Here is a 25,893-nt window from a genome sequence, read left to right on the forward strand (position 1 = left end):
AAGCCACAAGAATTTTTGAGTGACCATCATGTTCTTATGGGGAACAGGTGGGGATGTTTTCCTTGTAACCAATGCATTTGCTGTAAATATATGCAAAAATCTTCAGTTAAACTTAAGTTGGAGAACGGCAAATTTCACACCCTGAAAGATAGAGTAACCTGTAATACAGAGTACGTAATCTATAAGATCAATTGCCCATGCGGTCTTTCGTATGTGGGAAAGACCAAACGGAAACTTAAGATTAGAATTCAGGAGCATCTAAGGAACATAAAAAATAAAACGGCGTTACATAAGGAGAATTTATTTATCTTCGTTCAATTTTCTCTCTGGGCTTAATTAAATAAGAAATGGGGTAATCAGTAAAAAATGCCAAGTGAGGCTGCCCCGATCCGAATTAATACAGAGGGTAGTAATTATACAGCAAACCGTGGAAATAATTGAAGTGAAAGGCGGAAGTAGTATTTAATTATGCCATATTATCATTAGCCTTTCAGACACAAACATCTGTAGAATAAACTTGACCCATATATATAGGCATCAGGCCTTATACTAGTTTAATATTGGTAAAATGTCATATAATTGACTCATCAGATTTAACCTATCAGCAGAGGGAGGAAGTGATGTAAACTCCCTAGGGGTATAAATAGGCCTCAGAAATCTCTTCCAAATCACTTGCCATACAGGAAAGGAGGCAGCAACACAGGTCCTGAATCTCTTAATGTAAGTACTTCTGATGCTCTTTAATAGGTTAATATCAAATTATGCTGTTAGTATAATATAATTTATTTAGTTCTAGTTGGAAGTTATATCTTACCGGCCACTGTGGAGCTCAGAACCTACTTGTTGTCGAACTCTAAAGAATTTTTATTGTAAGTAATAATTAAGACTCTATATTAAGTGCTATTATTGGTCACTAATTAGGTCCTTAATTTAATTCACTTTTGATTCTAGTTAGAAGATGCACCTTATTGGATTTTAAGGAGCTTTTTAGCCCAACTCGTTATCATTGTGCTGAACTTTAAGTAAGTTATAACAAAGTTCAGTTTTTAAATATGCCTATATAGTGCTTTGGACACCCTTAATTATCTCCAATTAATTTCTTAGACTAATTCATCCGGTCAAGATTAGACCATCAGTGAGCAGGTGAATTTGTATTGGAAAGTGAGTATGGCTACATATTCCAATAAGATTCTAAATTCCTTGAGGCATTTGGCCCGTAATACTGTTGAATTTCTTATTTAGACGTATTGAACATTGACTGACCATAATATAGGAGTAGTTGATCTCTAATGAAGATTATCTCCAGAGACAGCCAAGTGAGTGATCCATTTTAATTAGATGTAATTCTATATTCAACCTTTCAGTACCATTTAAAACAATATATATATTTTATTCTTAGAATTACAGAGAATAAACTACTGCATTATAAAGAAGAAATAATCCACTCAGAGCAGTTATATTTGCACAGTAAGTTGTTATTTTCTTTTGAAATAAGGCAATTAGGACAAACAAAAAAAAAAAAAAAAAAAAAAAAGCCTGAATTGATTATTGGAGAGTATCTTCTTTTTCCAATGTCTACTAAAGAATTTAAATATTCATTCTCTATGAAAAATTGTGATGTAATAGTTAATGAAATAATGAAAAAAGGTTTTCTTTTATAAACAATGAAAACGTTACTTGAATATATATCTGTATATCATGATGATTTGTATTGATTCTTTTTTTCTTTGCTCTCTTGTTCTTTCCTCCTCTTCTCCTTTTGACTAACACCAGCGAAGACCCATACCCCTGATGAAGTCCTTAACGGACGAAACGCGTTGGGTTTTATGAAATATTGTTTTATGAATTCACTGTATGAATTACTATATTGATGTATTATTACACAATATTTTAGATATTATTTTTAATAAATTAAATTGTGTAATTTAGGTCAAGCTGGTTTTGGATTTTATTTGAACAAATTGTTACTGAGCGCCCTCTGAGTATTGTATTTATATATATATATATATATATATTTATTTATATATATATATATATATATATATAGATGTCCAAGTAGTCGGCACTCCTGATAAAGTAAATGTAATGCCTGGTGCCTTCTCTTGCAGCGTCATCCACTGTATAAACACATAGAATTGAGCGGTACTCTCAGGACTTTAACAAAGAACGGGTCCTCAGCCCATCATAAGTTTGCAACGTTTCGGTAATTTTATTTCAACCGTCGTCAGGCATAATAACATATAAGCAGACAATCTTACCTTTAAATAACATACAGAAAACACGTGAACTGGCCACAGGATGCCCAGAGCCCTGGACTTCCTCTGACGTCCGTCAGAGTTGACCTCATCAATTAACATCAATTAACATCAATAAACACTTAACCCCTCACCGTGAAATAAACGGAGCACTGGAGTCTGCTTTTTTTCTCTCCAGTGCTCCGTTTATTTCACGGTGAAGGGTTAAGTGTTTATTGATGTTAATTGATGTTAATTGATGAGGTCAACTCTGACAGACGTCAGAGGAAGTCCAGGGCTCTGGGCATCCTGTGGCCAGTTCACGTGTTTTCTGTATGTTATTTAAAGGTAAGATTGTCTGCTTATATGTTATTATGCCTGACGACGGTTGAAATAAAATTACCGAAACGTTGCAAACTTATGATGGGCTGAGGACCCGTTCTTTGTTAAAGTCCTGAGAGTGCCGCTCAATTCTATGTGTTTATATATATATATATATATATATATATATAAAACATGCCCAAAGAGACATGAGTATACTGGGTCCTAGAGACAAAGCTATGTCGATTTCTGCTTGGCGTGTCCTGTAGAATATGCAATGGACAGATGATGCCGACTTAAAGAGGCATATGTAAGGCTCAGGATTGTGTGGAGAAGGGTTCTCGGACCTGGTCTCCACAGCTATAGGGGTATATGCAAATGCGGTCGAATTCCCGAAATTGTCGAAAAACTGGACTTTTTCGCCCAAAAAAATAATTAGACAATGCAATTTAGTACTTTTCTTCCAAAAAACGGACTTTCCAAATTCGACTTTTTGAAATTCGACATTTGTGAAATTCGACATTTCTGCAATGGTACAAATGCGGCAATTCGCCAAAAGTATATTCAATTGAAGTTTGGAAATTCGACAACAGTGCTCTTAGACAGTAAATTCGTCATTTTCAATCCGCCACACTTTGGTGGCGGAATCTAATAAAAAAAAATTAAAACACATTTTTTTTGGTGTTTTTTTTTTATTGGTAATAGCATATCTATTTATATTAGAAGGGATTAGGTACTTGGTTTGTCTTTTTTGGAGGCACAAGTATTATTTATATATTTTAAAAAAATTTATTTATTTTTTAACATGGAATGGTAAAAACCCGAAAAAAAATTGCGTGGGGTCCCCCCTTCTAAGCATAACCAGCCTCGGGCTCTTCGAGTCGGTCCTGGTTCTAAAAATCCGGGGGGAAAACGGACAGGGTATCCCCCATATTTTTAAAACCAGCACCGGGCTCTGCGCCTGGTGCTGGTGCAAAAAATACGGGGGACAAAAAGAGTAGGGGTCCCCCGTATTTTTTACACCAGCATCGGGCTCAACTATCTGGACAGATAATGCCACAGCCGGGGGTCACTTTTATACAGCGCCCTGCGGCCGTGGCATTAAATATCCAACTAGTCACCCCTGGCCGGCGTACCCTGGGGGAGTGGGGACCCCTTCAATCAAGGGGTCCCCCCCCCAGCCACCCAAGGGCCAGTGGTGAAGCCCGAGGCTGTCCCCCCATCCAAGGGCTGCAGATGGGGGGCTGATAGCCTTGAGAAAATGTAAAGAATATTGTTTTTTCCAGTAGTACTACAAGTCCCAGCAAGCCTCCCCCGCAAGCTGGTACTTGGAGAACCACAAGTACCAGCATGCGGGGGGGAAACAGGCCCGCTGGTACCTGTAGTTCTACTGGAAAAGAAATACCCATATAAAAACAGGAGACACACACCGTGAAAGTAAAACTTTATTTCACACCTGCCGACACACACATACTTACCTATGTTGACCCGCCGACTGCCACGCCTCCCTCGTCACTGAAGAATCCTGTGTACCTGTGAATAAAATTATACTCACCTGATCCAGTGTCCAGATTATATAATCCTCGTACTTGGCAAAAAAAAAAAACGAACACCCAGACCAAACGGGCTGAAAGGGGTCCCAAGGGGTACACATGGGACCTCTTTCCCCGAATGCAGAGACCCCCCCCCCGTGACTGCTGTCACAGAAAGGTTTCTTCTGCCAATCAGCGAGCGCAACCTCCTGGCACTCTGCTAATTGGCTATGCGCGTCTGAGCTGTCAGACAGCGCATCGCAAAGCCTCTCCATTATATTCAATGGTGGGAACTTTGCGGTTAGCGGTGAGGTCACCCGCGGTCAGCCGCTGACGGCAAAGTTCCCACCATTGAAAGTAATGGAGGGAGCTGTGCGATGCGCTGTCTGCCAGCAGACGCACATACAGCCAATCAGGAGAGTGCCACGAAGTGTCGCTTCCTGATTGGCTGAAGAGACCTTTCTGTGACAGCAGTCACGGGGGGGTCTCTGCATTCGGGGAAAGGGGTCCAATGTGTAAACATGGGACCCCTTTCAGTCCGTTTGGTCCGGGTGTTCGTTTTTTTTTTTTGCCAAGTACGTGGATTATAATCTGGACACTGGATCAGGTGAGTATAATTTTATTCACAGGTACCCAGGATTCTTCAGTGATTAGGGGGGCGTGGCAGTCGGCGGGTCAACATAGGTAAGTATGTGTATGTCGGCAGGTGTGAAATAAAGTTTTACTTTCACGGTGTGTGTCTCCTGTTTTTATTTGGGTATTTTTTTCCAGTAGAACTACAGGTACCAGCGGGCCCGTTTCCCCCCCGCATGCTGGTACTTGTGGTTCTCCAAGTACCAGCTTGCGGGAGAGGCTTGCTGGGACTTGTAGTTCTTCTGGAAAAAACAATATTCTTGCAATTTTCTCAAGGCCATCAGCCCCCCATCCGCAGCCCTTGGATGGGGGGGACAGCCTCGAGCTTCACCCCTGGCCCTTGGGTGGCTGGGGGGGGACCCCTTGATTGAAGTGGTCCTCACTCTCCCAGGGTACCCCGACCAGGGGTGACTAGTTGGATATTTAATGCCACGGCCGCAGCGTGCTGTATAAAAGTGACCCCCGGCTGTGGCATTATCTGTCCAGCTAGTGGAGCCCGATGCTGGTGTAAAAAATACGGGGGACCCCTACTCTTTTTGTCCCCCGTATTTTTTGCACCAGCACCAGGCGAGAGCCCGGTGCTGGTTTTAAAAATACGGGGGATCCCCTGTCATTTTTCTCCCCGGATTTTTAGAACCAGGACCGGCTCGAAGACCCCGAGGCTGGTTATGCTTTGGAGGGGGGACCCCACGCAATTTTTTTCCGTTTTTTTTCCCCGTTTTTTAAAAATCGGGACAAAATCCGTCAAATTGGACGTTTTTCGACAGCGGGACTGTCGAATCCGTTTTTAATTGAATATGGTGAAATTCGGGACCCACTTGCCGGAATTCGACGGTCGATTGTGTCGAATTAAAAAAACGGCGAAAAATTGCAGTGATTCGCCGCTTATTGCATATACCCCATTGCGGGTAATTCTGATATTTTGCCGTATATTCCTGCACAGCCTAGGAAAGCACGACATTATCAAATGCAGCCTTTCGAACAAAGTAACAAGAAAGTCTGATGTGCGTCCTTTCTTGCCAGAGGCGGGGGCAGAGGAAAGAAGCTGCACAACACAGCTAGGTCCCAGGAATAGAAGTCCTCCCCGGCCTCTACAAAAATCCACTGCATGTCACTGGGGCTCCCCAGGCGGAGCTAGGCCCGGTGGTGGTACGCCTGCGTAAGTTCAGCCACAAGTGGGTTCACTCCCTGTTAGATCCCTGGGCAATAGATACTGTGTCGCTGGGATGCAAGCTGGACTTTGAGGAGATGCCCCCTCACTGACGGCCCTGCCAGCTTACCCCTTAGAGAGGGAATTAGTGTTACAGGCAATTCATAAATTATATCTCCAGCAGGTGGTGGTGCAGGTTACCCTCCTTCAACAGGGAAAGGGTTACTATTTCACAATGTTTGTGGTACCGAAACCGGACGGTTCGGTCAGACCCATTTTGAATTTAAAATCCCTGAACATTTACCTGAAAAGGTTCAAGTTCAAGATGGAATCGCTCAGAGCGGTCATTGCAAGCCTGGAAGAGGGGGATTTTATGGTGTCTCTGGACATAAAGGATGCTTACCTGCATGTCCCCATTTATCCACCTCATCAGGAGTACCTCAGATTTGTGGTACAGGATTGTCCTTACCAATTCCAGACGTTGCCGTATGGTCTCTCCATGGCACCGAGAATATTTACCAAGGTAATGGCAGAAATGATGGTGCTCCTGCAAAAGCAGGGAGTCACAATTATCCCATACTTGGACAATCTCCTCATAAAGGCGAGGTCCAGAGAGCAGTTGCTGATCAGCGTAGCACGCTCTCGGGAAGTGTTACAACAGAACGGCTGGATTCGGAATATTCCAAAGTCGCAGCTGATTCCTACGACGCGTCTGCCCTTTCGGGGCATGATTCTGGACACAGACCAGAAGGAGGTTTTTCTCCCGACGGAGAAGGCTCAGGAACTCATGACACTGGTCAGAGACCTCTCAAACCAAAACGGGTGTCGGTGCATCACTGCACGCGAGTCCTGGGAAAAGATGGTGGCATCTTATGAGGCCATTCCCTTCGGCAGGTTCCATGCGAGAACCTTTCAATGGGATCTGTTGGACAAGTGGTCCGGATCACATCTACAGATGCATCGGCTGATCACCCTATCCCCCAGCCAGGGCGTCTCTTCTGTGGTGGCTGCACAGTGCTCACCTTCTCGAGGGCCGAAGATTCGGCATTCAGGACTGGTTCCTGGTGACCACGGACTCCAAGGGTGGGGGGCAGTCATACAGGGAAGAAATTTCCAGGGTCTGTGGTCAAGTCAGGAGACTTGCCTTCTCATCAATATCCTAGAACTAAGGGTCATAGACAACGCCCTAATTCAAGCGGAGACCCTGCTTTGCGACAAATCGGTGCTGATTCAATCAGACAACATCACCGCAGTGGCTCATGTAAACCGCAAAGGCGGCACAGGGAGCAGGGTAGTGATGGCGGAAGCCACCCAAATTCTTCGCTGGGCGAAAAATCACATGAGAGCACTGTCAGCAGTGTTCATTCCGGGAGTGGACAACTGGGAAGCAGACTTCCTCAGCAGGCACGACCTCCACCCGGGAGAGTGGGGACTTCATCAAGAAGTCTTCACACAGATTACAAATTGATGGGAACTGCCACAGGCGGACATGATGGCATCCCGCCTAAACAAAAAGCTACAAATATTGCGCCAGGTCAAGAGACCCTCAGGCGATAACTGTGGACGCTCTAGTGACACTGTGGGTGTTCCAGCCGGTTTATGTGTTTCCTCCTCTTCCGCTCATACCCAGGGTGCTGAGAATCGTAAGAAAAAGAGGAGTGGGAACAATACTCATTGTTCCAGATTGGCCAAGAAGGACTTGGTATCCGGAAATGCAAGAAATGCTCACAGAGGACCCATGGCCTCTGCCTCTCAGACAGGATCTGTTGCAACAGGGGCCCTGTCTGTTCCAAGACTTACCGCGGCTGCGTTTGACGGCATGGTAGTTGAACGCCGGATCCTAGCGGAGAAAGGCATTCCGGATGTAGTTATGCCTACGCTGATAAAGGCTAGGAAAGACGTGACAGCAAAACATTATCATCGTATATGGCGAAAATATGTTGCTGGGTGTGAGGCCAGGAAGGCCCCTACCGAGGAATTCCAGCTGGGCCGTTTCCTTCACATCCTACAGTCGGGAGTGACTATGGGCTTAAAATTAGGGTCCATCAAGGTCCAGGTTTCGGCCCTATCCATTTTCTTTCAAAGGGAACTGGCTTCTCTTCCTGAAGTTCAGACCTTTGTAAACGGAGTGCTGCATATTCAGCCCCCCTTTTGTGCCACCAGTGGCACCTTGGGATCTTAACGTGGTGTTGAGTTTCCTGAAATCTCACTGGCTTGAGCCACTTAAGACCGTGGAGTTAAAATATCTCACGTGGAAAGTGGTCTTGCTATTGGCCTTAGCTTCGGCTAGGCGTGTGTCAGAAATGGCGGCTTTGTCATGTAAAAGCCCCTATCTGGTTTTCCATATGGACAGGGCAGAATTGCAGACTCGTCCACAATTTCTGCCAAAGGTGGTGTTATCTTTTCATTTGAACCAATCTATTGTGGTGCCTGCGGCTACTCGTGACTTGGGGGATTCCAAGTTACTAGATGTAGTCAGGGCTTTGAAGGTTTATGTAGCCAGAACGGCTGGAGTCAGGGACATGACTCGCTGTTTATTCTGTATGCATCCAACAAGCTGGGTGCTCCTGTTTCAAAGCAAACTATTGCTCGCTGGATCTGTAACACGATTCAGCAGGCTCATTCTGCGGCTGGATTGCCGCATCCAAAATCAGTAAAAGCCCATTCCGCAAGGAAGGTGGGTTTTTCTTGGGCGGCTGCCCAAGGGGTCTCGGCATTACAGCTTTGCCGAGCAGCAACTTGGTCGGGTACAAACATTTTTGCAAAATTCTACAAGTTTGATACCCTACCTGAGGAGGACCTTGTGTTTGCTCATTCGGTGCTGCAGAGTCATCCGCACTCTCTCGCCCGTTTGGGAGCTTTGGTATAATCCCCATGGTCCTTACGGAGTCCCCAGCATCCACTAGGACGTTAGAGAAAATAAGATTTTACTCACCGGTAAATCTATTTCTCGTAGTCCGTAGTGGATGCTGGGCACCCGTCCCAAGTGCGGACTTCTTCTGCAATACTTGTATATGGTTATTGCTTAATAAAGGGTTATGTTATGTTGGCATCAGGTTGGCTGATGCTCTGTTGTTGTTCATACTGTTAACTGGGTATGTTATCACAAGTTATACGGTGTGATTGGTGTGGCTGGTATGAGTCTTACCCTGGATTCCAAAATCCTTTTCTTGTACTGTCAGCTCTTCCGGGCACAGTTTCCTTAACTGAGGTCTGGAGGAGGGGCATAGAGGGAGGAGCCAGTGCACACCAGTAGTCATAATTCTTTCTTTGAGTGCCCAGCCTCCTGCGGAGCCCGTCTATTCCCCATGGTCCTTATGGAGTCCCCAGCATCCACTACAGACTACGAGAAATAGATTTACCGGTGAGTAAAATCGTATTATTTCTGTTACCGCGGTGGACGGAAGTTATATCCCTGAGGGTATTATATCCTTTCGTACTATTCCTCTCAAGATGAAGGTCGGAGTTCTCCATTCAGAAAAAATCTCTTTCCTTGTAATTCCTAAAGCCTCTCATGAACTAATCCTAGGGTTTCCATGGTTAATCAGACACAATCCCCACATAGATTGGCAAACTATGGATGTTCTCTCTTGGGGACAAGACTGCTTTCAGAACGGTTTACCTTCAGTTGACCTCTCAGTTCTTCCAGCCTTCCTGTGGAGTACCAAGCTTTTCAAGATGTTTTCAGTAAGCATGGGGCGGACACCTTGCCTCCGCATCGTACTTGGGATTGTCCAATTGAGCTAGTACCCGGTAAGACTCCTCCCCGAGGTCGAATTTACCCTCTCTCACATCCCGAGACACAGGCCATGTTGAAGTATATCCGGGAGAGCGGGGTTTTTCTTCGTCAAAAAGAAGGATGAGGGGTTGCGGCCCTGTATTGACTATAGAGGTCTCAATGACATAACAGTTAAGAACAGATATCCGTTACCTCTGATCCCAGAACTGTTCGACCGTGTTAAAGGAGCTACTGTATTTACTAAGCTGGACTTACGGGGGGCCTACAATCTTATACGTATTCGCCCAGGGGACGAATGGAAGATGGCATTTAATGCCCATGACGGCCATTACAAATACCTGGTAATGCCTTTTGGCCTATGTAATGCCCCAGCCGTCTTACAAGAGTTTGTTAACAAAATCTTCAGAGATCATCTATATGACTGCTTGGTAGTGTATCTGGATGACATGCTCATTTTTTCTAGGGATCTGAAGACCCATTGCGAACAAGTCAAAGAAGTGCTAACTCCTTTATGTAGGAATCAGTTATTCTGTAAGTTAGAGAAGTGCACCTTTGAAGTACCCACGATTCCATTCCTCGGTTAAATTCTTTCAGGGCAGAGTTTACAGATGGACCCCGCTAAAGTCCAGGCGATTCAGGATTGGGCGCTTCCAGCTACCCTTAAAGGAATTCAACATTTCCTGGGGTTCACTAACTTCTACCGAAGATTCATTAAAAATTATTCTTCTGTCATAGCTCCTATAACCGCATTAACTAGGAAGGGAGCCGATCCTGCCAAGTGGTCTCCGGAGGCTTTGAAAGCTTTTTCATCTTTAAAGGAGGCCTTCATGACTGCTCCAGTTCTTCAACAACCCGATCTCAGCCGTCTGTTCTTGGTGGAGGTTGATGCCTCTACTGTAGGAGTAGGAGCAGTATTATCCCAGCTCTTCGAGGACATGAAGGTCCATCCTTGTGCATTCTTCTCGCGAAGATTCTCCCCCACTGAACAGAATTACGCTATTGGGGACCAGGAATTACTGGCAATTAAGTTAGCCTTTGAGGAGTGGAGGTATTTGTTGGAGGGAGCTCATCATCCAATTTCGGTGACCACGGATCACAAGAACCTCCTGTATCTACAGTCAGCCCGATGTCTGAACCCACGCCAAGCAAGATGGGCACTCTTCTTTACCCGTTTTAATTTTAAACTCAGTTACCGACCAGGTTCCCTCAACAAAAAGGCAGATGTATTATCTCGCTCCCTAAGTTCAGAAGAACCCTCTGACCGTTCAAAAGATTAATTTATCCTGGAATCCACCTCTTTTTCTGCAACTAATACCTCTCCACTTCCTCCTCCAGGGAAGATCTTAGTTGCACCAAATCTTCGCAAAAAACTTCTTACATGGGCTCACTCCTCTCCCCTCATGGGCCATGCAGGCAGTCATAAAACACTTAAATTCATTCAGCGCTCCTACTGGTGGCCTCATCTCAGGACTGATGTTCAGGAATTCGTAGCTGCCTATCCAAAATGAGCCCAGCATAAAAGTCCCAAAGGTCCACCAGCCGGGTAACTCCATCCTTTGACGGTACCACTAAGACCATGGACGCATATTTCTATGGACTTTATTACAGATTTACCTACGTCTGGTGGGCGGAACACCGTATGGGTCATAGTTGACCGATTCTCTAAAATGGTACACTTTGTTCCTCTGGCTAATCTTCCATCTGTATCCCAGTTGGCAAAATTGTTTATAGCAGAGATCTTTCGACTCCATGGTCTACCACAGGAAATCGTGTCTGAAAGAGGTCCTCAATTTGTGGCCAAGTTTTGGAGATCCCTATGTTCTGATCTTGGTGTGAAATTAAACTTCTCAGGATATCATCCCCAAAACGGATGGTCAAACAGAGAGAGTGAACCAGGATCTGGAGACTTTTCTGTGTTTATTTATGTCCTCCTGTTAGGGTCTCCTGCCCTGTGCTGCCACGTCGTCATGGCAACCGGGAGACAAGTGCTAGTGGAGTAACCTGAGCGCAGCTGATACTCCGGTTCGGGTCTTTTGCTGTGCAGTGGTTATAGGCTCTGTGCACGGCAGGGGATCCGGTGCTGGTTTTTGTGCTCACAGTCTGTGAGGTCTGAGTGGGGCGTGGACAGCACCTGCTTTATAAGGCCTCTTTTCAGGGTAAGCAGATGCTGCTGAATCTTTGTTGGTTAGTCAGTTCATGAAAGTTAGCCAGTACCGTGTAGCTTTGTATTTGTTTGTTGCTTACTGCAAATAGGCCTGGGGATTTGGTATTACACTCTGCCAATCCAGACCTAGCAGTAAGACTGGAGTCAGTCGTTTAGCTTGCTGGGGTTCTGTTACTACTCTGTGAACTTAGCAAGTTTGCGGCTGTATTCTAAGACTTGCCTGTTTAATCCTGTCTCACTGTGCTAGGTGTCAGGGGTCAGTTTAGTGGCAGTAAGCTAAAACCTGTGCACTGCAAGTGAGAATTAGGATTGTGGAGACTCTCCTTGTGTCTATCATTCCATCTCTGACCAAGGAGTTTACTGCCACACCCGTTGGTAACCCTTTAGGGTTTTGCTGTTGCCCTTAGCAACAGCATTTCGGGTTCTCTACGTATTAAAACACAACATCTTGCTTTTTCCATCTAAGCAGTTCTAATACAAGGGAGATACCCAGTTCCTTAGCCTCTGGGCTTCTCTGTTCACTTTGTGTGTATTTTGTTACCCTATCACCTTCTGTGTACGTTATGTCATATTCCCCAGTTTGTCTGTGAGTCCATTTGTTTTGCATAACAGTTCAAACACCAGTACATTCCTGCAGACACTGGAGTGCATAACAGTTCTGACACCAGTACTTTCCTGCAGGCACTGGTGTGCATAACATATTCAGCAGCCTAATACTCCTGTTGAAATTTTGTGGGAATATGGAGCATACCCCTCAAAATACGTTGCAACAGGTGGTCGATCAGGTGCAGGTCCTGACTCGACAATTTAATGATTTGTCCATTAAAATGCACACCTCCCAGGCTGCTGGTGGAGCTCCCGCAGCAGCAGCACCTGCAGGGGTTAAGGAGCCGAAAGTAAATCTCCCGGATCGTTTTTCTGGAGATCGCTCGCAGTTCTTTTGTTTCAAGGAGAGCTGCAAGCTATACTTCCGGCTTAGGCCTCAGTCTTCTGGGTCGGAGATTCAGCGGGTGGGCATAGTGATTTCCTTGCTACAAGGAGACCCACAGGTCTGGGCATATGGGTTGCAGCCTGACTGTCCGTCGCTTAAAAGTGTTGATGCTTTATTTACGGCACTGGGCATGTTGTATGATGACCCTGACAAGACGGCCTCAGCCGAGGCTCAGATTTCGATCCTTAAGCAAGGGCGAAGGCCAGTTGAGGTTTACTGTACGGAGTTTCGGAGGTTGGCCCATGATACCCAGTGGAATGACCCAGCCCTGAGACACCAGTACCGAAGAGGTCTTTCTAACCAGATAAAGGACCAACTGGTACAATATCCCTTGCCTGATAGCTTGGATCAGCTCATGCAGTTATCCATCCGGGTGGATAGACGGCTGAGAGAGCGTAGGCTTGAAAGGGAGACTGAGATTTCCTTCCTTCCCAAGGGAACCTCAGACTCTGAGGAATTTTCTGAGGAGCCTATGCAGATTGGGGCTACCCGCCTCTCCTCGCGTGAGAAGACGCGGAGGAGACAGCAGGGGTTGTGTTTGTACTGTGGGAATAAAGGTCATGTGGTAGTATCATGCCCAGAAAAGCCGGAAAACTTCAGGGCCTGAGGGTGATGGGAAATATCCTGTCAGGCCAGAAGTCAGAATTTCCCAAGAAGACTTTTATCATTCCGGTGACCTTGAAGATCCTCGGTCAAACTGTCAAGACTGAGGCCTTTGTGGACAGTGGGGCTGACGGGGTTTTTATGGACCGCCAATTCGCCCTGAAACACTCTGTTCCCTTAGTACCCTTGGCATCGGAAATTGAGATTTGTGGGTTAAACGGGGAACCATTATCCCAAGGTAAAATTACCTCTTGCACTAGCCAGATTTCTTTGTTTATTGGAGCCACACACTCTGAAAAATTGTCCTTTTATGTGACTGTCTGTACTTTTGCCCCATTGGTGTTGGGGTTACCCTGGTTAAGGGCCCACAATCCTCAATTTGACTGGGTCTCTGGGGAGATTCTTAGTTGGGGTACTGATTGTTTCAGGAGTTGCTTGAGCCTTCCAGTCAGGCTCTCGCAGCTAAGTTTGCCAGGATTGCCAGGGTGTTATGCAGATTTTGCGGACGTGTTCTCCAAAAAAGTTGCAGAGGTACTACCTCCCCATCGCCCCTATGACTGTGCCATTGATTTGTTGCCAAATGCTAAGCTTCCCAAGAGCAGGTTGTACTCCCTGTCACGTCCTGAGACTCAGGCTATGGCAGAGTACATTCAGGAGAACTTGGCTAAGGGATTTATCAGACCTTCACAGTCTCCAGTTGGGTCGGGGTTCTTCTTCGTGGGTAAAAAGGACGGTTCGTTGCGACCCTGCATCGACTTCAGGGAATTGAACCGTATCACGATTAAAAACTCATACCCACTGCCTCTCATTTCGGTCTTGTTTGACCAGCTTCGTACTGCCACCATTTTTTCTAAGATTGACCTACGCGGTGCGTACAATCTAATCCGAATAAGAGAGGGGGATGAATGGAAGACTGCCTTTAATACCCACTCAGGGCATTATGAATATTTGGTGATGCCTTTTGGGCTCTGTAATGCCCCGGCAGTCTTCCAGGATTTCATGAATGATGTGCTCAGGGAATATTTGGATAGATTCTTAGTTGTATACTTAGATGACATCCTAATCTTCTCCCATTCCCTGGAGGAACATCGGAAGCATGTACGCTTAGTCCTCCAGAAACTCAGAGACCACCGGCTTGGGGCGAAGCTGGAGAAGTGCGAATTTGAAGTTCAGCAAATCGCATTTCTAGGATATATTATCTCCCCAGAAGGTTTCCAAATGGAGGGTTCCAAGGTACAGGCAGTCCTGGATTGGGTGCAGCCCACTAGTTTGAAGGCGCTTCAGCGTTTCCTGGGCTTTGCGAATTTTTATAGACGATTTATCGCTGGATTTTCGTCTATAGTGACGCCCTTGGTGGCACTCACTAAGAAAGGGGCGGATGTTGCTCACTGGTCTTGTGAGGCTAAAGCGGCTTTTGCCCGTCTCAAAAGGGCATTTGTTTCGGCCAAGGTGCTGCGACACCCAGATCCAGAGCGTCCTTTTGTGGTGGAGGTGGATGCCTCTGAGATGGGTATTGGGGCAGTGCTTTCTCAGATGGGAGTGTCTGATAATCGCCTTCATCCCTGTGCTTACTTTTCCCGTAAATTTTCGCCTGCCGAGATGAATTATGACGTGGGTAACCGGGAATTGTTGGCTATTAAGGATGCACTCAAGGAGTGGAGACACTGGCTTGAGGGGGCTAAGTTTGTGGTCTCAATTCTCACTGACCATAAGAATCTGGCATATTTAGAGTCAGCGAAGCGTCTCAATGCCAGGCAGGCACGATGGGCTTTGTTTTTTGCTCGCTTTAATTTTTTGATAACATATCGCCCTGGGTCAAAAAACATCAAGGCTGATGCGCTCTCGCGGAGTTTTGCTCCAATCCAGGAGACCACCGAGGAGCCGTTGCCCATTGTTTCCCCATCATGTATTAAAGTGGGCATTACCCAGGACCTCTTATCATTAGTCCTTAGAGCACAGGAGCAGGCTCCTCCAGACCTTCCGGTAGGTCTTTTGTTTGTGCCTCCTAGGTTAAGACAGCGAGTGTTCCTGGAATTCCATGCCAAGAAGTCGGCAGGTCACCCGGGTATTGCCAGAACTCGGGAGTTGCTATCTAGGGCGGTGTGGTGGCCCTCGGTGGCTAAGGATGTGGATCAGTGGGTTCGGGCATGTGACATCTGTGCCCGAAATAAGACTCCTAGAGGGGTTCCTGTTGGCCCATTACATCCACTCTCTATCCCATCTAAGCCATGGACCCACATTTCAATGGATTTTGTGGTGGACTTGCCCAAATCCTCGGGGATGACAGCCATCTGGGTTGTCGTTGACAGGTTTTCGAAGATGGCGCACTTCGTTCCACTGGTTGGGCTGCCATCAGCCAGACGCCTGTCTGAATTATTTATGCTGCATGTTGTGCGTCTCCACGGGTTGCCACTTGATGTGGTCTCTGACCGCGGATCCCAGTTTGTGGCCAAATTCTGGAGGGCATTTTGTTCCGATCTCCAGATTTCTGTCAGCTTGTCGTCAGGCTACCATCCGCAGTCTAATGGGCAGACTGAAAGGGTGAACCAGTCCTTGGAGCAGTTCCTCAGGTGTTATGTCTCCAAGTGTCAGACTGACTGGGTTGCTCATCTGTCCATGGCGGAGTTTGCCTATAACAACGCGGCTCACTCTGCTACAGGGATCTCTCCCTTCCTTTGTGTGTATGGGCATCATCCTAAGGCCAATTCTTTTGACCCCCTGGACTCCACGCCTGGTGGTTCCTCTGTGGTTTCGGTCCTTAGAGGTATTTGGCGGAAAGTGAAGAAAGCCCTTGTGTCTGTGTCATTAGTGACCAAAAGGGTTTTTGATAAGCGGAAAAGACCCTGCAGCTTCAAATTAGGAGACTTCGTCTGGTTGTCTACCAAGAATTTGAAGTTGAGACAGCCATCTCATAAGTTAGGCCCCCGGTTCATCGGCCCTTATAAGATCACCAGGGTTATCAATCCGGTGGCATTTCAGTTAGATCTGCCCCGTTCTTTGGGTATCAATAAAACATTTCATTGTTCCCTTTTAAAACGGGCGATTAGTAATCCTTCTTCCAGTGGAAGACCTTCCCCTCTTCTGATACGTGGCCAGAGGGAGTTTGTTGTTGAAAGGATTCTTGACTCCAAGGTGGTTCAGGGTCGGCTGTCATTTTTGGTGCACTGGAAGGGGTATGGCCCGGAGGAGCGGTCGTGGGTGCGCAGTTGTGATCTTCATGCCCCCAGACTGATACGCTCTTTCTTCTCGCAGTTCCCCGATAAACCCGGTGGTAGGGGTTCTTTGACCCCTCGTCAGAGGGGGGGTACTGTTAGGGTCTCCTGCCCTGTGCTGCCACGTCGTCATGGCAACCGGGAGACAAGTGCTAGTGGAGTAACCTGAGCGCAGCTGATACTCCGGTTCGGGTCTTTTGCTGTGCAGTGGTTATAGGCTCTGTGCACGGCAGGGGATCCGGTGCTGGTTTTTGTGCTCACAGTCTGTGAGGTCTGAGTGGGGCGTGGACAGCACCTGCTTTATAAGGCCTCTTTTCAGGGTAAGCAGATGCTGCTGAATCTTTGTTGGTTAGTCAGTTCATGAAAGTTAGCCAGTACTGTGTAGCTTTGTATTTGTTTGTTGCTTACTGCAAATAGGCCTGGGGATTTGGTATTACACTCTGCCAATCCAGACCTAGCAGTAAGACTGGAGTCAGTCGTTTAGCTTGCTGGGGTTCTGTTACTACTCTGTGAACTTAGCAAGTTTGCGGCTGTATTCTAAGACTTGCCTGTCTAATCCTGTCTCACTGTGCTAGGTGTCAGGGGTCAGTTTAGTGGCAGTAAGCTAAAACCTGTGCACTGCAAGTGAGAATTAGGATTGTGGAGACTCTCCTTGTGTCTATCATTCCATCTCTGACCAAGGAGTTTACTGCCACACCCGTTGGTAACCCTTTAGGGTTTTGCTGTTGCCCTTAGCAACAGCATTTCGGGTTCTCTACGTATTAAAACACAACATCTTGCTTTTTCCATCTAAGCAGTTCTAATACAAGGGAGATACCCAGTTCCTTAGCCTCTGGGCTTCTCTGTTCACTTTGTGTGTATTTTGTTACCCTATCACCTTCTGTGTACGTTATGTCATATTCCCCAGTTTGTCTGTGAGTCCATTTGTTTTGCATAACAGTTCAAACACCAGTACATTCCTGCAGACACTGGAGTGCATAACAGTTCTGACACCAGTACTTTCCTGCAGGCACTGGTGTGCATAACACCTCCTCACAGGACGACTCGCTGGACTGCCTCCTGTTCTCAGAATTTGCCCATAACAATCTTTATCTGCCACAAAATCTTCTCCATTCTCCATTAATTATGGTTACCATCCAAGAGTTCCTGACTTCCAACTTCTGCCTACGCTCGAGGTTCCTGCCGCAGAGTCAACACTTCGACAATTTACTGAAGCCTGGAAACAAATTCACAAGACTTTGCTCAAGACATCCAAGAGATATAAGACCTATGCAGATCTGAAATGAAAAGGTGTACCAAGCCTTAAGGTAGGAGATCGGGTTTGTGTTTCCACACGTAACCTAAGATTAAAGGTTCCTACAAGAAAGTTTGTTCCCAGATTTATTGGGCCTTACCCAATCAAAAAAGTGTTGAATCCTGTGGCTTACAAAGTGAAATTACCTCCGCAGTTAAGAATACCTAATGCATTTCATATTTCTCTCTTAAAACCATTGGTACTTAATCGGTTCAGAGCCGCTCTGCCTAAATCACCCAAGATCCAATCAGCACATGAAGATGAATTTTAGATTCACAAGATCCTCGATTCTCGCAGACGTTATGGTCGCATCCAGTACCTTGTTGATTGGAAGGGGTACTGGCCAGAGGAGAGATCTTGGGTAGATGCAGAGGATGTCCATGCTCCAAGACTTCTTTGGACATTTCATGCCAAATTTCCAACTAAACCACATAGGTGTCCGGAGTCCACCCGCAAAGGGAGGTGGTACTGTCAGCGTCTGGAGTCTTACCAGTGCTTCAAGTTACAAGCCTGTTGTAGGTGCTTTAGCGTGTGTTCCCAGGATTCCTGCTGTATTCTGGTTCCTCCTGATCCTGCTTGGTCGGTTCTCTGTTGCTGCTGCAGCCCTGCTGTTTGTAGCCTGCTACTGCCTGTGGACGCGCTCCTGGAAAACCCGGTCCAGTAAGACTCTTTGAGCACAGTCGGCCTCGGGTCTTCTGCCTTGTCTTTCAAGCCACACTCCACAGATCTCCTTCACCAGCCACGCCTTTGTACCACCGACCACAGCCTGCAGATTATTATCTTCAGCTTTCGTTTTTCAAACCACAGTCCACAGTCCTCGTCTCCAGCCACGTCTTCAACCACCATCCACAGTTCCACAGTTCGTAATCTACAGTCTCATCTTTCAAAGCACAGTCCACAGTTCTTCGCCTCCAGCTACGTCTTTAACCACTATCCACAGTTCCGCAGTTCATTAATCACAACCTCGTCTTTCAATCAACAACCTGCAGTTCTTTATTCGCAATTACGTTCCTTAACCATCGTGCTCCAGCCTCAGTTCTCTACCTCTGCCCTGTACATAATAAATACTTCCTATTGACTCTCAAACCCTGCCTACGTTCTTCATTGCTCCGTGTCCTATGCGAAGGAACTATATCCAACCCCCTCATCTTGTTCATCCACAGCCTGCTACCTCCTCTGGCAAATCTCAGCTGCCGGATCCTCAAACTTTGCTAGACGTGACAGCGATGAGGCAAAAAAAAGGCACTTCTGCGCATGAGGCGCAATGCGCACACGCGGTGTACTATTACAACGAAAAATGTAGTTTCACACAGGGTCTAGAAATGTTTTTCAGTCGCACTGGCTGCCGCAGAGTGATTGACATGAAGTGGGTGTTTTTGGGTGTCAACTGATCATTTTCTGGGAGTGTCCGGAAAAAAAACAGGCACGCCAGGAAAAACACAGGCATGGCTGGGCGAACGCAGGGCATGTTTGTGACATCAAAACATGAACTGAACAGTCTGAAGTGATCGCAAGTACTGAGTAGGTTTGGAGCTACTCTGAAACTGCACAAAAAAACTTTGTAGCCGCTCAGCGATCCTTTCGTTCGCACTTCTGCTAAGCTAAAAAACACTCCCAGTGGGAAGCGGCATAGCGATTGCACGGATGCTAAAAACTGCTAGCGAGCGATCAACTCGGAATGACCACCTATGTTGCATAGACTTACTCCTCGTGGTATTCTGTTTCTGCAGATTCCTCGCAAATCAGATGGAAGAGGAGAATTTCTTCTATTACAAGATGTATGCCGATATTGCTGTCCTAATCAATCTAAAGGATTTTGAGAAGAGAAAGAACATCTTTTGGGCACGGATGCAGTGGAGGACTTTTGTTACTCCTGAGGAACTGGAAGAGGTGAGTAAAGCAGTAGAATAAGTAGAAGTAGGAGAATGTCATGGATCCCACTGGGAACAACAAATAACACCTCTCTAAATAATGTACTGTGTAATGTATCTGAAACACCTGCAGGTCATAATACCATTGTAGAGCACTTGGAAAGTGTAATGGGTGTTGTGTAGTGCACAAAACTTATTACTTATTACTGATGTGTGATCAGCAATGTTGTGTATATAGAGTCTCTGCCTTTGTTACATCATTGAAACTATTGTTTTTCATCTTTCCAGTCATTCTATAATGACAATGGGGGATATTCACATGGACGCAGATCTTGCTTCCACAGCAAAATCTGCGTCCATTAACACACAAGCTGGGGGCTGCCCAGCACAGGACAAGGCTGCCCAGCATGTGTGTTGCCCCGCCCCACCATGCCTTCGCAATATAATTGTGACTGTATCGATTAGAGGATAACCCTGCCTATGCCGCCTGTCAGGATCCAGATGGTCAGAATCCCAACGGTCAGAATGCTGATGGGTCCCTATACATATTCTAAGCCTATGCCTACCCCTAACCCTTCCCTCATGCAGCCTAGCTCTAACCAACCCTTACCCGCAGCCTAACCTTTCTCCTAATGCCTAACCCTAAACCTAACCCCAGTGCTTACTGTCGGGATGCTGACCATCTGGAGGGGGGAGGGGGGGGGGGGTTAAAAGGGTGCAGGTTGCACCATCTGACACAATCCTAGGGGGTGACACCACAATATCAGACCTGCTCTACTATTTTGGAATCATTCCCTCAGATAGTGTATCTGAGCACCATCAACAGATTCTGGGTCACGCAAGATGTTTATTCTAGAGTGTGGAAGTCCAACCAGCAGACTGTGAGCAGTATGTGACCCTCATACATTGTATAACAGTTTTTTCTTTACTAGGTTATGAGAGATGAACATTATATATGGAGACGTGAACGAAGAGCCCATCTTGCCACACCTACATACCCAGTCATCAGGAGATACAAAAGGAAATATCATTCATCCAGTCAGTATTAACAAAAGAAGCCCTGTATTCAGTGTCATCTATTACCACCTCTGCCATCTATATAATTATAACATCAATGTAACCAACTCTGCCATCTATGTGTCTGGTTACTGCCATCTATAGAACAACTACTAACATCTATATAACCAACAATACCATCTACATCACCAACTACGTAACCAGCTACTGCAAAGCTACACTATATAACCAATTATTGCCATCTATACCACCAGCTTTATATTCCTGTGTAACTTGCTGGGAAATACCACCGACCCTTGCTGAAGGTGGAAGACAAGGATATAACATCAACCCAATAGAAATGTTTTTCTCAACCAAATTGTACAAAATTATTTTATTTAAAAAATATATATTTCTTTTTATGTAGAGGAAAAAGCTAATTGTAGATAGATACAAATTTATATGGGCAAAACATTTTTTTTAAAAATGAAATCAAATTTCTAACCTGGACATGTTCAGCACAAATATCCACCACCTATATCAGATATGTACGATTTTATTTTAGTTAAGAGATGATGTTAAATCAACTACTTCTGCTAAATAGCTTGACTGTCTGACAATCCGTTTATTAAGTATTGATTTTTCAATTTATTAAATTACTAGCTTTTTGTCCACGACTTCACCCGCGTGGAAATTTTAACGCAATAAAACTATTTTCATTATGCCCATCTTTAAGTTTAAGTTCACTACTCAACCCCTAACAGAATTAGCGTGAAGATACATAGCCTATATGTTAATGGTCAGTCTAATGAACATATCAATGTTTAAAACAATGCATTCAGCAGTTCCTGAGTTTATCTCGTACAAACTACCAAACAAACAAACATTCCTTACCTGGCGTTGCCCGGGTATTTAGAGTTCTATTCATTCTATTGGACTAAGGGGTCTTTTTGAATTGTGATAGGTAACCTGCTACTTTGTTTATAGTTAGTTATTGCAAACTGTTAAGATTGAACAAAATTATTTATGTGTGCATATGTTTTCGTGTGGTCTTCAGGTTGCTGACTGTCGGGATCCCGGCGCACAGTATACCGGCGCCGGAATCCCGACAGCCGGCATACCGACAGTTTTTTTCCCTCGTGGGGGTCCACGATCCCCCTGGAGGGAGAATAAATAGCGTGGCGCGCCACCGTGCCCGCAAGGGGATCATTTGCTCTTGCCACGCTGTAGGTATGCTGGTGGTCGGGTTTCTGGCACCGGTATGCTGGTCGCTGGGAACCCGCCCGCCGGTATACCATACCACACCCAATATTTTCATCATAACATGTATCTATATATCATGCTTATGTATATACTATATATGACCATGTGTAGCAGTAGGTTGAGGGTACTGGCACATGGTCCATCCCCTACACTTTTGTGCAAACCTTCCAAACTCCATAGGGAATAATCCCTATTTAGAGATGCATTATAACCACTGAACACTGCAGGTCAATGGACCAGGGGCACACACAATTCCCCTATGTTTCAAAGGACTGATTAACTGTTCAAATGATTATATGCCACCACAGGGTAACTCCTAAAGGGGGCAAGTGACTTTCAGCCACATGTAGTAGCTACTCAAAGACACTCTGTTAGAAATATGGACCAGAACAATGGTGTGCTTACACCTGGAGTACCAGTATTATTTCGGCTCATTCTGTGTGATATAATGTGAATTTTGGCTCATACTGTGTGGTATAATGTGAATTTCGGCTCATTCCGTGTGCTATAATGTGAATTTTGGCTCATACTGTGTGGTATAATGTGAAAGAGGAACCAGTACTAGATAGTTAAGGGGTCCTACTATTGTGGTGCATAATGTGTGTAAGGGGTATATGGTGTAGTAAACTACACTGAAGGACACGCTTCCTTTTGAGTGACCACGCCCCCTTTCCCATAGCACGCGCCTTTGGCGCGCGCTTGGTTACAACCTTCACTTTTCCATACCCTACTTCAAAATTTCCACTTCAACCACTGGTTGTGTGTATGATGTACGCTTGTATGTTGTTATATTATTAATTATATTTGTAAGAGCATAGACTAAGAAGTAGGAGGGTCAGGAATAGTAAGGGGAGGAGTCACCAAGGTGGGCCTTTGTTCTTCAAAAATACCAGGGCCTATTTTTAGTCCCAGTCCGGCCCTGGTATCACCCATTGCTTTATATCTCTATTCTTGGTCCAATCAAGCACTCTATTCAATAAAATAGCATAATAATAATTTTTGATATTTGGAAGTTGAATACCACCAGAACTAGTAGATCTAGAAAGAGTAGATTAACCAATTCTGGGTCTTTTACGGAACCAGATAAACTGTTGAATCAGGCGCTGAATGGATTGGAACCATGAATTCGGGATAGAAATCGGCAGAGTTTGGAAGAGGTATAACAGTTTTGGAAGAGTATTCATTTTCACTACATTAACTCTTCTCAGCCAAGACAAGTGTTTAGAATGCCATCTACTATAATCATTACGAATTAGAGGTATTATTGGTGCAAAATTCAAGGTAAACAGTTGAGAAAGGTTGTTTGTTAATTTAATTCCTAGATAAATAATGTAATTTGGGTTCCAAGAGAAAGGGAATGCTTGTTGAAGGCCCCTAATCGTAGAGGGGGAGCTGAGATATTAAGTGCATTGGATTTAGAAAAATGTATTTTAAAATTAGATAGTTTACTAAAGGCATCAAATTCTCTCATTAGATGTGGAAGAGATATGGTGTGGTTAGATATAACCGCTAGAAGATCGCCGGCAGACAGCGCCAGTTTGTATTCCTCCCCAGCAATCTGGAGACCTGAAATATTAGTATTATTCCTAATTGCTCTTGCTAACGCCTCAATACATAATGCAAAAATCAAGGGAGAGAGGGGACAGCCCTGTCTTGTGCCATTACTAATATCAAAAGGGTCAGAAAGAGTACCATTAATTCCTACTCTGGCTGTAGGAGAGGTGTATAAAGCCATAATTCTATGAAGCGCGACAGGTCCCAGGCCCACATGCTCCAGCACAGACCTCATGAAGTCCCAGTTGATTCGATCAAATGCTTTTTCAGCATCTGTTGAAAGCAATATTGTGGGCAATCGTCTCTGACAAGCTAAGTGTATCAAATTGAAGACCTTGGTGGTGTTATCTTTAGCTTCCCTACCGGGGACTAAACCTACTTGATCCCAGTCTACAAGGGAGGGGAGAAGGATATTTAATCTAATAGCCATGAGTTTAGCGTACAATTTTAGATCGACATTCAAAAGTGAAATAGGTCTGTAGCTGGAACATAATGCGGGATCCTTCGCTTGTTTAGGAATTACTGTTACATGTGCCTCCAGGGACTGAGAAGAAAAATGTGAGTTACCAGATATGGCGTTATAGGCACGAAGCAATAAAGGTGTCAACCTATTTTTAAATGGTTTGTAATATGCTATTGTAAAACCATAAGCTCTAGGGCTTTTATTTGATGGCGATAAAGAGATTACATGGTCAAGTTCTTGAATGGTGAATGGTCGCTCTAAAAGTTCTATATCTGTAGTTGAAATAGTAGGGCAATCCATTGCTAGTAAATAGTTCCTAATCTGTGGTATCGTTGTCGGTGGGTTAGGATTAGTCGAGGTCTTTGCTAAATTATATAGAGTTGAATAGTATTGTTTAAAACAAGATGCGATTTCTGGGGTTTTGGAGTGAGGAAGGTTATTTGTATCTTTCATTAAACTAATAAATGATGTAGAATGTTGTGTATGAAGGGCACGTGCCAACAGCTTATCTGGTTTACTGCCCCATTGGTAATAACAATTTCGAAATTTATGCATAGAGTATATTGGCCCTCATTCCGAGTCGTTCGCTCTGCAAATTTCTTCGCATCACAGTGAATTTCCGCTTAGTGTGCATGCGCAATATTCGCACTGCGACTGCGCCAAGTCAATTTGCTATGAAGAAAGTATTTTTACTCACGGCTTTTTCTTCGCTCCGGCGATCGTAGTGTGATTGACAGGAAATGGGTGTTACTGGGCGGAAACAGGCCGTTTTATGGGCGTGTGGGAAAAAACGCTACCGTTTCCGGAAAAAACGTGGGAGTGGCTGGAGAAACGGGGGAGTGTCTGGGCGAACGCTGGGTGTGTTTGTGACGTCAAACCAGGAACGACAAGCACTGAACTGATCGCAGATGCCGAGTAAGTCAAAAGCTACTCTGAAACTGCTAAGAAGTTTGTAATCGCAATATTGCGAATACATCGTTCGCAATTTTACTATGCTAAGATTCACTCCCAGTAGGCGGCGACTTAGCGTGTGCAATACTGCTAAAATCGCCTTGCGAGCGAACAACTCGGAATGACCTCCATAGTTTTGTCAGAGTGCACTTTATTTAATTGGGCTCTAACTTGAACTAATTTTGTGTATATCTCTCCAGAGAGAGAAGATTTATGAGCTGATTCTAGAGTGTGTATCTGTTGTATAAAAAGGTTAGTTATAAGGGCTGGTTTTTTTTTTTTTCACATAGGTTCCCAGCTGAATCAGTTTATCCCGGATGACACATTTATGTGCCTCCCATACTATAATTTTGGACATCTCAGGAGTATCATTCAGTTCAATATAATCAGATAAGGTCTTTTCCAGCTTACCTTTACAATAAGCATCCTGCAAAAGAGATTCATTTAAACGCCATGACCATTGACCCAAAGTGGAGGCCTGGAGTGAAAGAGTCATTGATATGGGAACATGATCTGACCACGTGATTGGACCTATATCGCATCCAAAAGAAGGGGAAGGTGTCGATGTCTTTAAAATAGATAGTCTAAACGGGAATAGACCTGGGGGTATATTTACTAAGCTTCCGATTTTGACCAATTTTGTGGGGGGGTTTTCAAAGTGTCATCACGGGAATTTACTAAACACAAATCTCGGCAGTGATGAGGGCATTCATATTTTTATTGAAGGCAGAAAAAAAATACGAATGAATACACCATCGGTCAAACACGCCTGTTATTTGATACAACTCGGTAATTTACAAAAAAATTGTATTCACAATCACTGCCGACAATAGCCAAACACTGCCGTGAAAAAGTACAAATCGTAAAAAAAAAGCAGTTTTCAAATAGACCTGCTTTTTTTTTACCGTATTCTGATAGGCAT

The 25,893-nt window shown here is 45.0% G+C and overlaps 1 protein-coding gene across 1 annotated transcript in view; it reads left to right on the plus strand.

The window, feature by feature from the left end:
• The window catches only part of LOC134970077 (speedy protein E4-like), a 40,807-nt gene extending 19,398 nt beyond the window's left edge, over positions 1-21,409 (plus strand). The window contains exons 4-5 of the mRNA XM_063946167.1: positions 19,604-19,763; positions 20,677-21,409. Of these exons, the coding sequence (XP_063802237.1) occupies positions 19,604-19,763; positions 20,677-20,793 (277 nt within the window). The 3' untranslated portion in view covers positions 20,794-21,409. The remainder of the gene's footprint in view (positions 1-19,603; positions 19,764-20,676) is intronic.
• Positions 21,410-25,893: the final 4,484 nt, after the last annotated feature.

This window comes from Pseudophryne corroboree, chromosome 11 (assembly GCF_028390025.1).
Source record: "Pseudophryne corroboree isolate aPseCor3 chromosome 11, aPseCor3.hap2, whole genome shotgun sequence".
In the NCBI taxonomy this organism is placed as follows: Eukaryota; Metazoa; Chordata; class Amphibia; order Anura; family Myobatrachidae; genus Pseudophryne; species Pseudophryne corroboree.